This window comes from Heterodontus francisci, chromosome 36 (genome assembly GCF_036365525.1).
Source record: "Heterodontus francisci isolate sHetFra1 chromosome 36, sHetFra1.hap1, whole genome shotgun sequence".
NCBI lineage: Eukaryota > Metazoa > Chordata > Chondrichthyes > Heterodontiformes > Heterodontidae > Heterodontus > Heterodontus francisci.
The window spans coordinates 51,780,954-51,795,552 of NC_090406.1; the positions used below are offsets into that span (position 1 = coordinate 51,780,954).

The 14,599-nt window shown below is 49.1% G+C and overlaps 1 protein-coding gene across 3 annotated transcripts in view; it reads right to left on the reverse strand.

Annotated features, from left to right (window-relative positions):
* Nucleotides 1-10,950, reverse strand: part of LOC137351816 (uncharacterized) — a 66,207-nt gene extending 55,257 nt beyond the window's left edge. For all 3 annotated transcript variants that reach the window (XM_068016680.1, XM_068016682.1, XM_068016681.1), the window contains exons 1-3: nucleotides 10,922-10,950; nucleotides 8,781-9,500; nucleotides 1,292-1,388 (exon numbers count right to left, since the gene is read on the reverse strand). In XM_068016680.1, the coding sequence (XP_067872781.1) occupies nucleotides 1,292-1,388; nucleotides 8,781-9,414 (731 nt within the window). In that variant the 5' untranslated portion in view covers nucleotides 9,415-9,500; nucleotides 10,922-10,950. The remainder of the gene's footprint in view (nucleotides 1-1,291; nucleotides 1,389-8,780; nucleotides 9,501-10,921) is intronic.
* Between the last annotated feature and the right edge of the window lie 3,649 nt (nucleotides 10,951-14,599).

The following is a 14,599-nucleotide window of genomic DNA, read 5'->3' on the forward strand; positions in this document are numbered from 1 at the left end:
GTCTGTGAGACAGCTCTCCCAATTTTGGCACAAGTCCCCAGATGTTAGTGAGAAGGACTTTGCAGGGTGGACAGGGCAGGTTGTGCCTTTGTTGTGTCTGGTGCTTAGGTCAATTTTGGGTGGTCCAGTTTTAGTCTTATTCCACTTTTCTGTAATAGTTTGTTACAATGAGTGTCTTGCTAGGCCATTTCAGAGGGCAGTTAAGAGTCAACCACATACAAACCGGGCAAGGATGGCAGATTTCCCTCCCTAAAGGGAATTAATGAACCAGGTGGGTTTTTATTACAATCTTGTAGTTTCATGGATACCGTTACTAATACCATCTTTTTATTCAATATTTATTTAATTGAATTTAAATTCTCCCCAGCTGTTGTGGTGGGATTTGAACTTATGGCTCTGGAGCATTAGTCCAGGCCTCTGGATTTCTAGTCCAGTAACATAACAACAATGCTACCATTCCTATTCCTGATTTGCAGAAGGCAAAAAGGTAACTCACAAGATCCTTGTAAATATAATGAAAACACTTGGAATGATTAAGAATGTTCAGTGATTGGATGGTAACTTGGTGGAATAATGGGAACAAATGGTGGTGAAGCAATGGTGGTTCAAACTGACAAGCAAAGAAAAATGCCTGGGGCTTCTCACAATATTTACAAATTCTCCGTATGAAGATAATGCTTCCCAAAAATGCAGGCAGCCTTGGAAATTAGAATTTGCTGGGAGTTTTTGGAGTAGGGTGGGGTGGGGTTTGTCTAGGGCAAATTCTCCATGGCACTGGGAGTGAGCTTGGGGGATAGGGATGTCCTACCCTGGCAGTTCCCAATTCTGTGACCTCAGTGAGTCCCGGTGCGAATGTGCATCCTGTATGTCCAGTTGTATTGACCTTCTGAAGGGGGATCCTCTGGAGGATGGAAGAAGAGGTGCAGGCCACAATCGTCTTAGGTGCTGGGCAGTGTGGGTCAGTTGGTGGTTAAGGTGCCCACAGTGACATTGTGTGCCCTTCAGGACCAGATTGAGCAGACACCACCCACTGAACCCGCAAATGCTGGTGGGCTCAGGACCAGAATCGGCATGTAAATGCTGGAATTGTCCCACACCATCTATTGGACATTCTGGGCCACAATGACCAACATTCCCTCATTCTTGTGCCCTTAACAGAAAGGGTGAAGGGAAAAATTACTCTTGTCACTGAGAATTGCTCTCTCCCTGAATGCATTCACAAACTTGGTGTTACAGCAGCTCCCCCCCACCCCGCCCCAATGAAGCCCCTTAACATGAGGTGAGTACTCACATGGCCACTTTGTTACATTTCACAGCCTGTAAGCGGACCTTCTGAAGAACGTCTGGAGTCAGAGGGAGGAACAGGGAAGGAGCCTGTGACTGGACTGCTGTAGAAATGGCAAGATCCCAGGCGATGGTCAGTCAGTAGTACTACTATAACAACAACATCATCAACAACACTTCACAATGGAATAGACAGGGATGAAGGGGGAAAGTAGGGAGCGTGACTGAAACCTTGATTGAATAGATAGGTTTTGAGTTTGCTTTTGAAAGTGGAGAGATTGATTGGGGAGTTCCAGAGAGTGGGGCTAAGAACGTGAATGGTAGGGCAATGGGTGGGCCAGAGGTAGATGGTTGGAAGGTATGGGAGAGTCTTGAGGTTGCAGGATAGGGCAGAGTGAGTCATGAAGAGATTTGAAGCAAAGATGGGGGACTTAAACTTAATGCAGTGCCAACAGAAAGCCACTACAGGTCAGCGAAGAAGGGTGAGGAGCGTTGTTGTGGAAGGATGAATTTTTATTAGATATCCTCTTAACATTCTCTATTGTAGTCAAAAGAAACTAATCTTCGGAGTCTTTCTTCAAAACTATAACCTCTCATTTTTGGTGTCATTCTCATTGATCTTTGCTATCTCATTTTGATGGCTTTAATGGGCTCTCCCAGAACTGCACATAATACTCCAAGTGTGGCCTGATCAATGTCTTGTGCAAATTCATTATTACCTCCATGGTGACATATTCAATGCATAAAGCCAAATTTAATATTTGTCTTTTTATGATCCTTTTCTATCGGCATTATCACCTTTAAAGATCCCTGTCACTTTTCTTTCTCCACAATATTTTTTTGTATTCATTCCTGGGATGTGGGCGTCGCTGGCAAGGGCAGCATTTATTGCCCATCCCTAATTGCCCTTGAACAGGTGGTGCTGAGCTGCCTTCTTGAACCCCTGCAATCCATGTGGGGTAGGTACACCCACAGTGCTGTTAGGGAGGGTGTTCCAGGATTTTGACCTAGCAACAGTGAAGGAACGCTTCAAATTTCTGTGTTGAACAATATTTTCCACCTATCTGCCCATCCCACTAACCTCTCAAAGTCCTCTTGTTATCTCCTGCATTATTCCTCAGTTTACATAATCTATCAACAACAAATTTTGATTATTCCACTGATGTAAGTGTACATATCATTCCCATAAATCGATGGAAAAGAGGTATCAGCACAGATCCCTGGGGCACACCGCTATCCACATCCTTTGAGCCCAACATAAGATTAATTTCCCCCTGCTTTGTGCTTTCTGTCCCCCTAACCAACACTTTATTCACATGGCCACATTTCTTTAATACCACTAGTTGATGTACCATGAAGAAGCACATGGAGAGTCAAGAGCAAGGAGAATTAGAGGGCATGGGAGGAAGGGAAGGGAGAAAAGGTTAGAGGTCAGGAGAACATAGGAACATAGGAAATAGTAGGCCATTTGGCCCCTCAAGCTTGCTCTGCCATTTGACCAGATCTTGGCTGATCTACTCCCTCAATGTTATTTTCCAGCACTATGCCCATATCCCTCGATATCTTTAATATCTAGAAATCTACTGATCTCTGTCTTGAACATACTCAATGACTGAGCCTCCACAACCCTCTGGGGTAGAGAATTCCAAAGATTCACCACCCTATGAGTGAAGAAATTCCTCCTTATCTCAGTCCTCAAATGGCCTGCCTCTTATTCTAAGACTGTGTCCTCTGATTCTAGACCCCCCCAGCCAGGGGAAACATTCTTCCTGCATCAACCCTTGTCGAGCCCTGTAAGAACTTGGTGAGTTTCAATGAGATCACCTCTAATTCTTCAAAACTCTAGAAAATACAGGCCCAGTCTCCTCAATCTCTCCTCATAGGACAATCCTGCCATTCTATGAATTATTCTGGTGAACCTCCGCTGCCCTCCCTCTATGGTAAGTATATCCTTCCTGAGGCAAGGAGACCAAAACTGTACACAATACTCCAGATGCGGTCTCATCAAGGCTCTATACAATTGCAATAAGACTTCTTTACTCCTGTACTCAAATTCTTTTGCAATAAAGACCAACATATCATTTGTCTTCTTAATTGTTTGCTGCACCAGCATGTTAGCTTTCAGGGACTCATGAGCAAGGACCCCTAGGTCCCCACATCCAAATCATTGATATAGCTTGTGAACAACTGGGGCCCAAGTACTGATCCTTGCGTTACTCCACTAGTTACAGCCTGACAACCTGAGAATGACCAGTTTATTCCTATTCTCTGTTTTCTGTCTGTTAGCCAATTCTCAATCCATGCCACTATATTACCCCCAATCCCATGTGCTCTCATCTTGCTTACTAACCTGAGGCAGCAGCGGGTGGGGAAGGAGTGAGGCAGCGGAGGGTGGGGAAGGAGTGAGGCAGCAGTGGGTGGGGAAGGAGTGAGGCAGCAGTGGGTGGGGAAGGAGTGAGGCAGCAATGGGTGGGGAAGGAGTGAGGCAGCAGTGGGTGGGGAAGGAGTGAGGCAGCAGTGGGTGGGGAAGGAGTGAGGTTGCGGAGGGTGGGGAAGGAGTAAGGCAGCAGTGGGTGGGGAAGGAGTGAGGTAGCAGTGGGTGGGGAAGGAGTGAGGCAGCAGTGGGTGGGGAAGGAGTGAGGTAGCAGTGGGTGGGGAAGGAGTGAGGTAGCAGAGGGTGGGGAAGGAGTGAGGCAGCAGAGGGTGGGGAAGGAGTGAGGTAGCAGAGGGTGGGGAAGGAGTGAGGCAGCAGAAGGTGGGGAAGGAGTGAGGCAGCAGAGGGTGGGGAAGGAGTGAGGTAGCAGTGGGTGGGGAAGGAGTGAGGAAGCAGAGGGTGGGGAAGGAGTGAGGTAGCAGTGGGTGGGGAAGGAGTGAGGTAGCAGAGGGTGGGGAAGGAGTGAGGCAGCAGAGGGTGGGGAAGGAGTGAGGCAGCAGAAGGTGGGGAAGGAGTGAGGCAGCAGAGGGTGGGGAAGGAGTGAGGTAGCAGTGGGTGGGGAAGGAGTGAGGCAGCAGTGGGTGGGGAAGGAGTGAGGTAGCAGAGGGTGGGGAAGGAGTGAGGCAGCAGAAGGTGGGGAAGGAGTGAGGTAGCAGAGGGTGGGGAAGGAGTGAGGTAGCAGTGGGTGGGGAAGGAGTGAGGCAGCAGAGGGTGGGGAAGGAGTGAGGTAGCAGAGGGTGGGGAAGGAGTGAGGTAGCAGTGGGTGGGGAAGGAGTGAGGCAGCAGTGGGTGGGGAAGGAGTGAGGTAGCAGAGGGTGGGGAAGGAGTGAGGCAGCAGAGGGTGGGGAAGGAGTGAGGCAGCAGTGGGTGGGGAAGGAGTGAGGCAGCAGAGGGTGGGGAAGGAGTGAGGTAGCAGTGGGTGGGGAAGGAGTGAGGCAGCAGAGGGTGGGGAAGGAGTGAGGTAGCAGAGGGTGGGGAAGGAGTGAGGTAGCAGTAGGTGGGGAAGGAGTGAGGCAGCAGAGGGTGGGGAAGGAGTGAGGTAGCAGAAGGTGGGGAAGGAGTGAGGGAGCAGTGGGTGGGGAAGGAGTGAGGCAGCAGTGGGTGGGGAAGGAGTGAGGTAGCAGAGGGTGGGGAAGGAGTGAGGCAGCAGAGGGTGGGGAAGGAGTGAGGCAGCAGTGGGTGGGGAAGGAGTGAGGTAGCAGAGGGTGGGGAAGGAGTGAGGCAGCAGAGGGTGGGGAAGGAGTGAGGTAGCAGAGGGTGGGGAAGGAGTGAGGCAGCAGAGGGTGGGGAAGGAGTGAGGCAGCAGTGGGTGGGGAAGGAGTGAGGTAGCAGAGGGTGGGGAAGGAGTGAGGCAGCAGAGGGTGGGGAAGGAGTGAGGTAGCAGAGGGTGGGGAAGGAGTGAGGCAGCAGTGGGTGGGGAAGGAGTGAAGTAGCAGAGGGTGGCGAAGGAGTGAGGCAGCAGAGGGTGGGGAAGGAGTGAGGCAGCAGTGGGTGGGGAAGGGGTGAGGTAGCAGAGGGTGGGGAAGGAGTGAGGCAGCAGAGGGTGGCGAAGGAGTGAGGCAGCAGAGGGTGGGGAAGGAGTGAGGCAGCAGTGGGTGGGGAAGGGGTGAGGTAGCAGAGGGTGGGGAAGGAGTGAGGCAGCAGAGGGTGGGGAAGGAGTGAGGTAGCAGAGGATGGGGAAGGAGTGAGGCAGCAGTGGGTGGGGAAGGAGTGAGGTAGCAGAGGGTGGGGAAGGAGAGGCAGCAGAGGGTGGGGAAGGAGTGAGGTAGCAGAGGGTGGGGAAGGAGTGAGGCAGCAGTGGGTGGGGAAGGAGTGAAGTAGCAGAGGGTGGCGAAGGAGTGAGGCAGCAGAGGGTGGGGAAGGAGTGAGGCAGCAGTGGGTGGGGAAGGGGTGAGGTAGCAGAGGGTGGGGAAGGAGTGAGGCAGCAGAGGGTGGGGAAGGAGTGAGGTAGCAGAGGATGGGGAAGGAGTGAGGCAGCAGAGGGTGGGGAAGGAGTGAGGCAGCAGTGGGTGGGGAAGGAGTGAGGTAGCAGAGGGTGGGGAAGGAGTGAGGCAGCAGAGGGTGGGGAAGGAGTGAGGTAGCAGAGGGTGGGGAAGGAGTGAGGCAGCAGTGGGTGGGGAAGGAGTGAGGTAGCAGAGGGTGGCGAAGGAGTGAGGTAGCAGAGGGTGGGGAAGGAGTGAGGTCGCAGTGGGTGGGGAAGGAGTGAGGTAGCAGAGGGTGGGGAAGGAGTGAGGCAGCAGAGGGTGGGGAAGGAGTGAGGTAGCAGAGGGTGGGGAAGGAGTGAGGCAGTGGAGGGTGGGGAAGGAGTGAGGTAGCAGTGGGTGGGGAAGGAGTGAGGTAGCAGAGGGTGGGGAAGGAGTGAGGCAGTGGAGGGTGGGGAAGGAGTGAGGTAGCAGTGGGTGGGGAAGGAGTGAGGTAGCAGAGGGTGGGGAAGGAGTGAGGCAGTGGAGGGTGGGGAAGGAGTGAGGTAGTAGAGGGTGGGGAAGGAGTGAGGTAGCAGAGGGTGGGGAAGGAGTGAGGTAGCAGTGGGTGGGGAAGGAGTGAGGTCGCAGTGGGTGGGGAAGGAGTGAGGTAGCAGAGGGTGGGGAAGGAGTGAGGTAGCAGAGGGTGGGGAAGGAGTGAGGTAGCAGAGGATGGGGAAGGAGTGAGGCAGCAGAGAGTGGGGAAGGAGTGAGGCAGCAGTGGGTGGGGAAGGAGTGAGGTAGCAGAGGGTGGGGAAGGAGTGAGGCAGCAGAGGGTGGGGAAGGAGTGAGGTAGCAGAGGGTGGGGATGGAGTGAGGTAGCAGTGGGTGGGGAAGGTGAGGTAGCAGAGGGTGGGGAAGGAGTGAGGTAGCAGTGGGTGGGGAAGGAGTGAGGTCGCAGTGGGTGGGGAAGGAGTGAGGTAGCAGAGGGTGGGGAAGGAGTGAGGTAGCAGAGGATGGGGAAGGAGTGAGGCAGCAGAGGGTGGGGAAGGAGTGAGGCAGCAGTGGGTGGGGAAGGAGTGAGGTAGCAGAGGGTGGGGAAGGAGTGAGGCAGCAGAGGGTGGGGAAGGAGTGAGGTAGCAGAGGGTGGGGAAGGAGTGAGGCAGCAGTGGGTGGGGAAGGAGTGAGGTAGCAGAGGGTGGGGAAGGAGTGAGGTCGCAGTGGGTGGGGAAGGAGTGAGGCAGCAGAGGGTGGGGAAGGAGTGAGGTAGCAGAGGGTGGGGAAGGAGTGAGGCAGTGGAGGGTGGGGAAGGAGTGAGGTAGCAGTGGGTGGGGAAGGAGTGAGGTAGCAGAGGGTGGGGAAGGAGTGAGTCAGTGGAGGGTGGGGAAGGAGTGAGGTAGCAGTGGGTGGGGAAGGAGTGAGGTAGCAGAGGGTGGGGAAGGAGTGAGGCAGTGGAGGGTGGGGAAGGAGTGAGGTAGTAGAGGGTGGGGAAGGAGTGAGGTAGCAGTGGGTGGGGAAGGAGTGAGGTAGCAGAGGGTGGGGAAGGAGTGAGGTAGCAGTGGGTGGGGAAGGAGTGAGGTAGCAGAGGGTGGGGAAGGAGTGAGGTAGCAGTGGGTGGGGAAGGAGTGAGGTAGCAGAGGGTGGGGAAGGAGTGAGGTAGCAGTGGGTGGGGAAGGAGTGAGGTAGCAGTGGGTGGGGAAGGAGTGAGGTAGCAGAGGGTGGGGAAGGAGTGAGGTAGCAGAGGGTGGGGAAGGAGTGAGGTAGCAGTGGGTGGGGAAGGAGTGAGGTCGCAGTGGGTGGGCAAGGAGGGAGGCAGCAGTGGGTGGGGAAGGAGGGAGGTAGCAGAGGGTTCGATCCAGCAATGAGCTTCTACCTTTTCCTTTGGGTCTCCCTCTTGTCACCGAAGACTAGGTCACATAATGTTACTGTCAGAGCAGCAGCAACCAGTGCAATAGTTGTGAATATCCGGGCCACTCACTATGTTTAATATATAATCAAAATGAGTTCATTTTTATCGCAAATCAATTACGTGATACCTTATAAAAATTCACATCAACAATATTCACTACGTTCCCTTCAACTACTCACTGTAACCTTCTCCAGTAATTCAATGAGCATTGTTCAGCATGAACTGCACTTTGTACATCACATTGACTGTCAGTGTGAGAACCGAGACCCTTCTCAGTGTTGACGAATTTCAGACCCTATCACAAGTTTGACCACAACTCACAGTCGCTTATTTGCCTGATCTATCATTCACCATCTCTTTAACGACAGTGTAATGATCAGCATGCTTCAGCCATTCTGGAATGGATAAGATCAAGGTCTGAAGACTTTTAGTCCCTTTAACTTTTGACCATTCACCTTCAAAAGTGGCCCTTCCACAGCCCCCCTCAGATACTCCTATACTCCCCCCCTCAGATACTCTTACATCCCCCCCCTCAGATAGTCCTACACTCCCCCCCTCAGATACTCCTATACTCCCCCCCTCAGATACTCTTACATCCCCCCCCTCAGATAGTCCTACACTCCCCCCTTTGATATTCCTACACTCCCCCCTCAGATAGTCCTACACTCCCCCCTCTGATATTCCTACACTCCCCCCTCAGATACTCCTACACTCCCCCCTCTGATATTCCTACACTCCCCCCTCAGATACTCCTACACTCCCCCCTCTGATATTCCTACACTCCCCCCTCTGATATTCCTACACTCCCCCCTCAGATACTCCTACACTCCCCCCTCTGATATTCCTACACTCCCCCCTCAGATACTCCTACACTCCCCCCTCTGATATTCCTACACTCCCCCCTCAGATATTCCTACACTCCCCCCTCAGATACTCCTACACTCCCCCCTCTGATATTCCTACACTCCCCCCTCAGATACTTCTACACTCCCCCCCTCAGATACTTCTACACTCCCACTGTTCCTTTGACACTCCTGTGCCTGTTGTATTAAAATACATTATTTTTAATGGATCAACGACTCTACAAAAACAACTTCTTATATTTACATAGCACCTTTAATGTAATAAACTCTGTTCTAATTATACTGCCATATCAATAATTATTATCTCTACTGAAATGCGGCAGACTATCATTCCGATGACAGTAACTCTTTTATTCACAATGACTAGTCAGTGAATGGTCAATATATACCTGTGGTTGGCCTTGTTTCTGTTGCTCTCTGGTATTTCTTGAGGCAGACTACAGGCGGGCGCCTTGGTTTCACTGGCGCAGGCCCAGTTACTGATGGTAGACTTCTTTGATTCAGGATGACAGGTTCTTTGTTTGCAGTTTCAGTCCTCTGCTTACCCCAAGGACATCTAACTCCAGGTACCTGGCAATCCTTCCAGTCATCTCGGGTGACAGGTTGTAACTTCAGCATTAAGTTCTGTCGGAAGGCCTCAGACTTGGTACAAGGCCCTGGCTCAGAGTCCTGGCATGACCACTGTCTGTCAGGGATTACCCGAGAAGGGAAAGATCCAGCAATGGAGCAGCTGCTGCTACCTCCTGTCTCAGGCTGTGGAGACTTTGAGCCATCTGGTAAAGGTTTCAAGGCCGCATGAATCCTCACTCCTGGTTTAGCTCTTGTCTTTGGGCCTGAAGGTGGTTTATGGTCTTTCTGTTTGGGAGTACCATTGTTACTATCCAGTGTGAGAGGAAGCCCTTCCTTAGCTGTGGCTTTAGGTGACAGACTCCCACTGAAAGCAGGCCGAGTTGCGAGCGGAACGGCAGAATTCAGCTTGCAGCGAGCATCCCTGTTGGGTGCCTTGGAGTTAAACTTGGCCATGAAGCCTTTTCATTCTTCTTTCTCCCACAGAGACACACACACTAAAAACTCCTCACAAAGTCAACTGTCTGTCCTCCAACGATGATCTGTATGTGTTTGAGAACAAAGGACAAGCGATAGCTCCAACGTGTAAAACCTGCAAAGTGTCTTACAGCTCCAATCACCCACAAACCACAGTGTGCATCCTATACAATGGCCTGCGCTGCACTTAAAACAATAAAACCACAGGCTAAAAGCCTTAGCAGGGTCATCGAAATTAAACGGTACATATAGGTCAGGTTGTGGCATTGACTAATATAGCAACCCAACGCTTAGAGGATAATATATAGACTGCCAACTAGGACAGTAATGTCTATTGTTAAAACATTCGAAAGGAATGCATTGATTACGGAAAAGAAAGACTTGCATTTCAGTAGCGCCTTTCACAACCTCAGAATGTCCCAACGTGCTTTACAGCTTTATAGCTAATGAAGCATTTTTGAGGTGCAGACACTGCTGTAACGTAGGATTCAAAAGAGACAAGAGAAAATGGGTTGAAGTAAGAAAAGGATGAAAAGCAGTCAGTTTAAGTCCTGAAACAGGAACTGAATGGCAGACAGCAACATGATCTTTCTCAGTCTACTGCATTCAGATTAAAATTGGGACAGTTTACTAGAGGTCATGTGGAAACAATGTGGAATCTATTAAGTTATAGATATAGAGACCTGGTTGTGTTGTTTTTAACAATCTAGAGCAGTGCAGAAGGCTAAACTGGACAAACATCACAAGCTGCAAGGGCAGGAAACAACACTTACCTAACACATACCGACCCTCAGGGCTGTTACTGGGGTTACGGTAACAATCAGGAAACAATATTAGCGAGCTGGCTCTGCTTTAGCAGCAAAGATTGTACTTACCAATTTATCCATGCAATTATAATTTATTTGCAGGGACTCCAAGAGTTTTTATTTTTAAAAATATAATCAGAAAAACAGAGTGAAAGCTGGTGGAAAGGGGATGGAGAGAGAGTTCAATATTACAAAATCTATGGCAAGTGTCAGAGAGCAGAAACATGTAGGGCGGCAAGTTAACTGCCGAGTGGGGGCAGGTTTGGGTGTGGGCGGGGGGGTGGGTGGCGGTTAGATAGTTGAAAAATGCCAGCGGATCGGAAACCAACTCACTCTTGACTTTATTAGAGCCCATTCTGAGGTGAGTGGGAAACCCTCGTAGAGCTGTCAAGTCAGTCATTTAAACATTAAAACAAGCAATTAATTGTGTTTTTAATCCAGGATTCTGGCTTTACCAGCCAGCGCTCAGGGTTCTTGAACTGTGTGGAACTTGTCAGGGTCAACAGGTCACGTACAGTGGAGAGTAATTGACCAATGTAACTGACAGGCTGGAAAACCTTTAAAAAGTGAAACTGCGCAGCTATTCCCCTGCCTATGTGAAAGGCTTGTGCTCATAGCACTTGTTCTGAGGTGATTTCCAACTTTTGGAAGTAATTTCACCTACCATAGAGTTTACTCACCTTGATCTGATCTTCCCTGCTGCCAGCCTTCACTGCAGCTTGGGAGCAATTTATGCATGGACCTCTGATGAAGAGTAATAGGAGCAGCCACACCAACAGCAGCAGAAGCAGCAATAACAGCAACAGCAGCTGCCTTCTCCACAGCCACAAGCTGCTGCACAGGACAGAGGAGATCGACACATAAGATCCAGCTCAAAGGAGGTGATGCCCTCAGTACAGGGTATACAGGCAAAAGATTAGCTTCCTCAGTATGACAGAGCAACAGTGCTTTAGGACACTCAAGCTTTCGCAGCAGGTCATTTCTGACACCTGCAGCCTCCTTGAACAATATGTCCTTCTAAGAGGGCCAGGTGGATGTTATATTCCAGAAAGCCAAGTGATAAAGGATAGAACTGAAGCCAATCATCACACACTTTTATAAGCATTTACTGACAACGATGTACATTACAAATATACACCTCCTAACCGAACAACCATAGTTTCAGTCTGTTCCTATTTATAGGAGCACCAATGAATCCACAGTTAATGCCCCCTCGTCTGCACACAATTAAATACAGTTAATATATAATTAACAGATTCCCTTCTCTCTCTTTAAATAAACATTAGAATTTATATGTACAACCAAAATTTCAAAACAAATCAAATCATAAACCTCCGTATTCTGTACAAAGCATTACATTGCAAGAGGTCCCTCCTCTAAGACTCCTAACATTTTTTTTGTACATGCACATCTTTTAGTAATAGAATCAGACAGTTGATGGCTTGCATCCACCCATTTAATTTTAGAGATTTCCTTTCTCTCCAGTATTTGTTTCAAGCCAGAAAGGTCAATCTGTAACCTTTTTTCACTTGCACTTTTTGTAGAATGTACATTATGCCACAATGAAAGATTATCTACATAACATTCAATGGGTGTACTATCTTCAGTATGCCTTTTGTACAGAATCTCAGCTAAAATATTTCACAAGTAGAATCTGGTGTTCACTGCCTCCAGAGTCAGTGTTTCAGCAGCCACAGTACTTTTAACAACACTTTTTATTTTCTTAGCTTCTCAAGCTAAAGGACAACATTTTCCATTTTCACCCATCAGAAATATTATGAAACCAGCTGCACTAGAATAACCATTAGGAAGATTAGCATGTGAAGCATCACTAAAAATGATTAGTTGCATGTTCCTTGGGTCATCTAAGGATGGGAACTTAAATACACATTTCTCCAAATTTAACTTTCTTAATGTTTTATTTGCACTTAAATCGTTCTCAACTTTAGGGTATTTCATCTTCGTACTTAACTCCAATACATCAAGACTAGCATCTGGTCTAGTCTGAGTGCCCAACCAGTTCAACTGACCAAGCAAGCTTTGCAATTGCTCTGTCTCTTCTTTAGATATATCATCCTTTTGTGATGACCGAGTGTGATTAACCAGGATGGGAGTAACACTCTCTAAATAGAATTGTTGATTTAACGTTATCCAGACCTATCCTACATAATAACCAAGCCAGTATATTTAAAAGCCCCACAAGACTGACTCCCAATTTTAAATTCTTCTCTACTCTTCTGAAGAATACGTTTCTCAAATTCCACAGTACCATCCGATAAGAAATCATCAACATGCATCATGAAGATGCCTGAAAGTTTTCCTTTATGATACCAAGAAAGCATTGTGAGATCTGCTTTTAATTGAATTCAACCTATTTTCAGCAAAACAGATCTCACTACATTCTGGAAGCATCACAGAATCATAGAATGGTTACAGCATGGAAGGAGGCCATTCAGCCCATCATGTCTGTGCCAGTTCTGTGCAAGAGTAACTCACCTAGTTCCACTCCCCCACCTTTTCCCTGCAGCCCTGAAAATGTTTTCTCTTCAGATAATTATCCTGTTCTCTTTTAAAGGCCTCAATTGAACGTGCCTTCACCACACACTCAGACAGACCATTCCAGATCCTAACCACTTGCTGCATAAAAAAGGTTTTCCTCATGTCGCCATTGCTTTTTTTGTCAATCACATTAAATCAGTGTCCTGTGGTTCTGGGCCCTTCAGCCAATGAGAACAGTTTCTCCCGATCTACTCTGTTCAGACCTCTAATGATTTTGAATACCTTTATCAAATCTCCTCTTAAACATCTCTTCTCCAAGAAGAACAGCACCAGCTTCTCCAACCTATCCACATAACTGAAGTTCCTCATCCTTGGGACCATTCTTGTATATCTTTTCTGCACCCTTTCTAATGCCTTAACATCCTTCCAAAGGTGTGGTGCCCAGAACTGGACACCATATTCCAGTTGAAGCTGAACCAGTATTTTATACAGTTTTGCCATAACTTCCTTGTTTTTGTACTCTATACCCCTATTAATAAAGCCCAGGATCCCATATACTTTATTAACTTCTTTCCCAACCTCCCTGAAACTTTCAATAATTTGTGCATATATATCTCCAGGTCCCTCTGCTCCTGCACCCTCTTTAGAACTGTACCCTTTATTTTCTATTGCTTCACCTCATTATTTATTTATTTATTTAGAGATACAGCACTGAAACAGGCCCTTCGGCCCACCGAGTCTGTGCCAACCAACAACCACCCATTTATACTAACCCTACAGTAATCGAAGAGACTTAGTAGTTGGCAGGAAAAAAGACAGAGGCGCAAGGGGAGAGCCAACTGTGCAACAGCCCCGACAAACAAATTTCTCTACAGCACCTGTGGAAAAGCCTGTCTCTCTGGAATTGGCCTTTATAGCCACTCCAGGCGCTGCTTCACAAACCACTGACCACCTCCAGGCGCGTATCCATTGTCTCTCGAGATAAGGAGGCCCAAAAGAAAGAAAAAGAACAGTAATCCCATATTCCCTACCACCTACCTACTTTCTTTTGGGCCTCCTTATCTCGAGAGACAATGGATACGCGCCTGGAGGTGGTCAGTGGTTTGTGAAGCAGCGCCTGGAGTGGCTATAAAGGCCAATTCCAGAGAGACAGGCTTTTCCACAGGTGCTGTAGAGAAATTTGTTTGTCGGGGCTGTTGCACAGTTGGCTCTCCCCTTGCGCCTCTGTCTTTTTTCCTGCCAACTACTAAGTCTCTTCGACTCGCCACATTTTAGCCCCGTCTTTATGGCTGCCCGCCAGCTTTGGCGAATGCTGGCAACTGACTCCCACGACTTGTGATCAATGTCACAGGATTTCATGTCGCGTTTGCAGACGTCTTTATAGCGGAGACATGGACGGCCGGTGGGTCTGATACCAGTGGCGAGCTCGCTGTACAATGTGTCTTTGGGGATCCTGCCATCTTCCATGCGGCTCACATGGCCAAGCCATCTGAAGCGCCGCTGACTCAGTAGTGTGTACAAGCTGGGGATGTTGGTCGACTCGAGGACTTCTGTGTTGGAGATACGGTCCTGCCACCTGATGCCAAGTATTCTCCGGAGGCAGCGAAGATGGAATGAATTGAGACGTCGCTCTTGGCTGACATACGTTGTCCAGGCCTCGCTGCCATAGAGCAAGGTACTGAGGACACAGGCCTGATACACTCGGACTTTTGTGTTCCGTGTCAGTGCGCCATTTTCCCACACTCTCTTGGCCAGTCTGGACATAGCAGTGGAAGCCTTTCCCATGCACTTGTTGATTTCTGCATCTAGAGACAGGTTACTGGTGATAGTTGAGCTGAGGTAGGTGAACTCTTGAACCA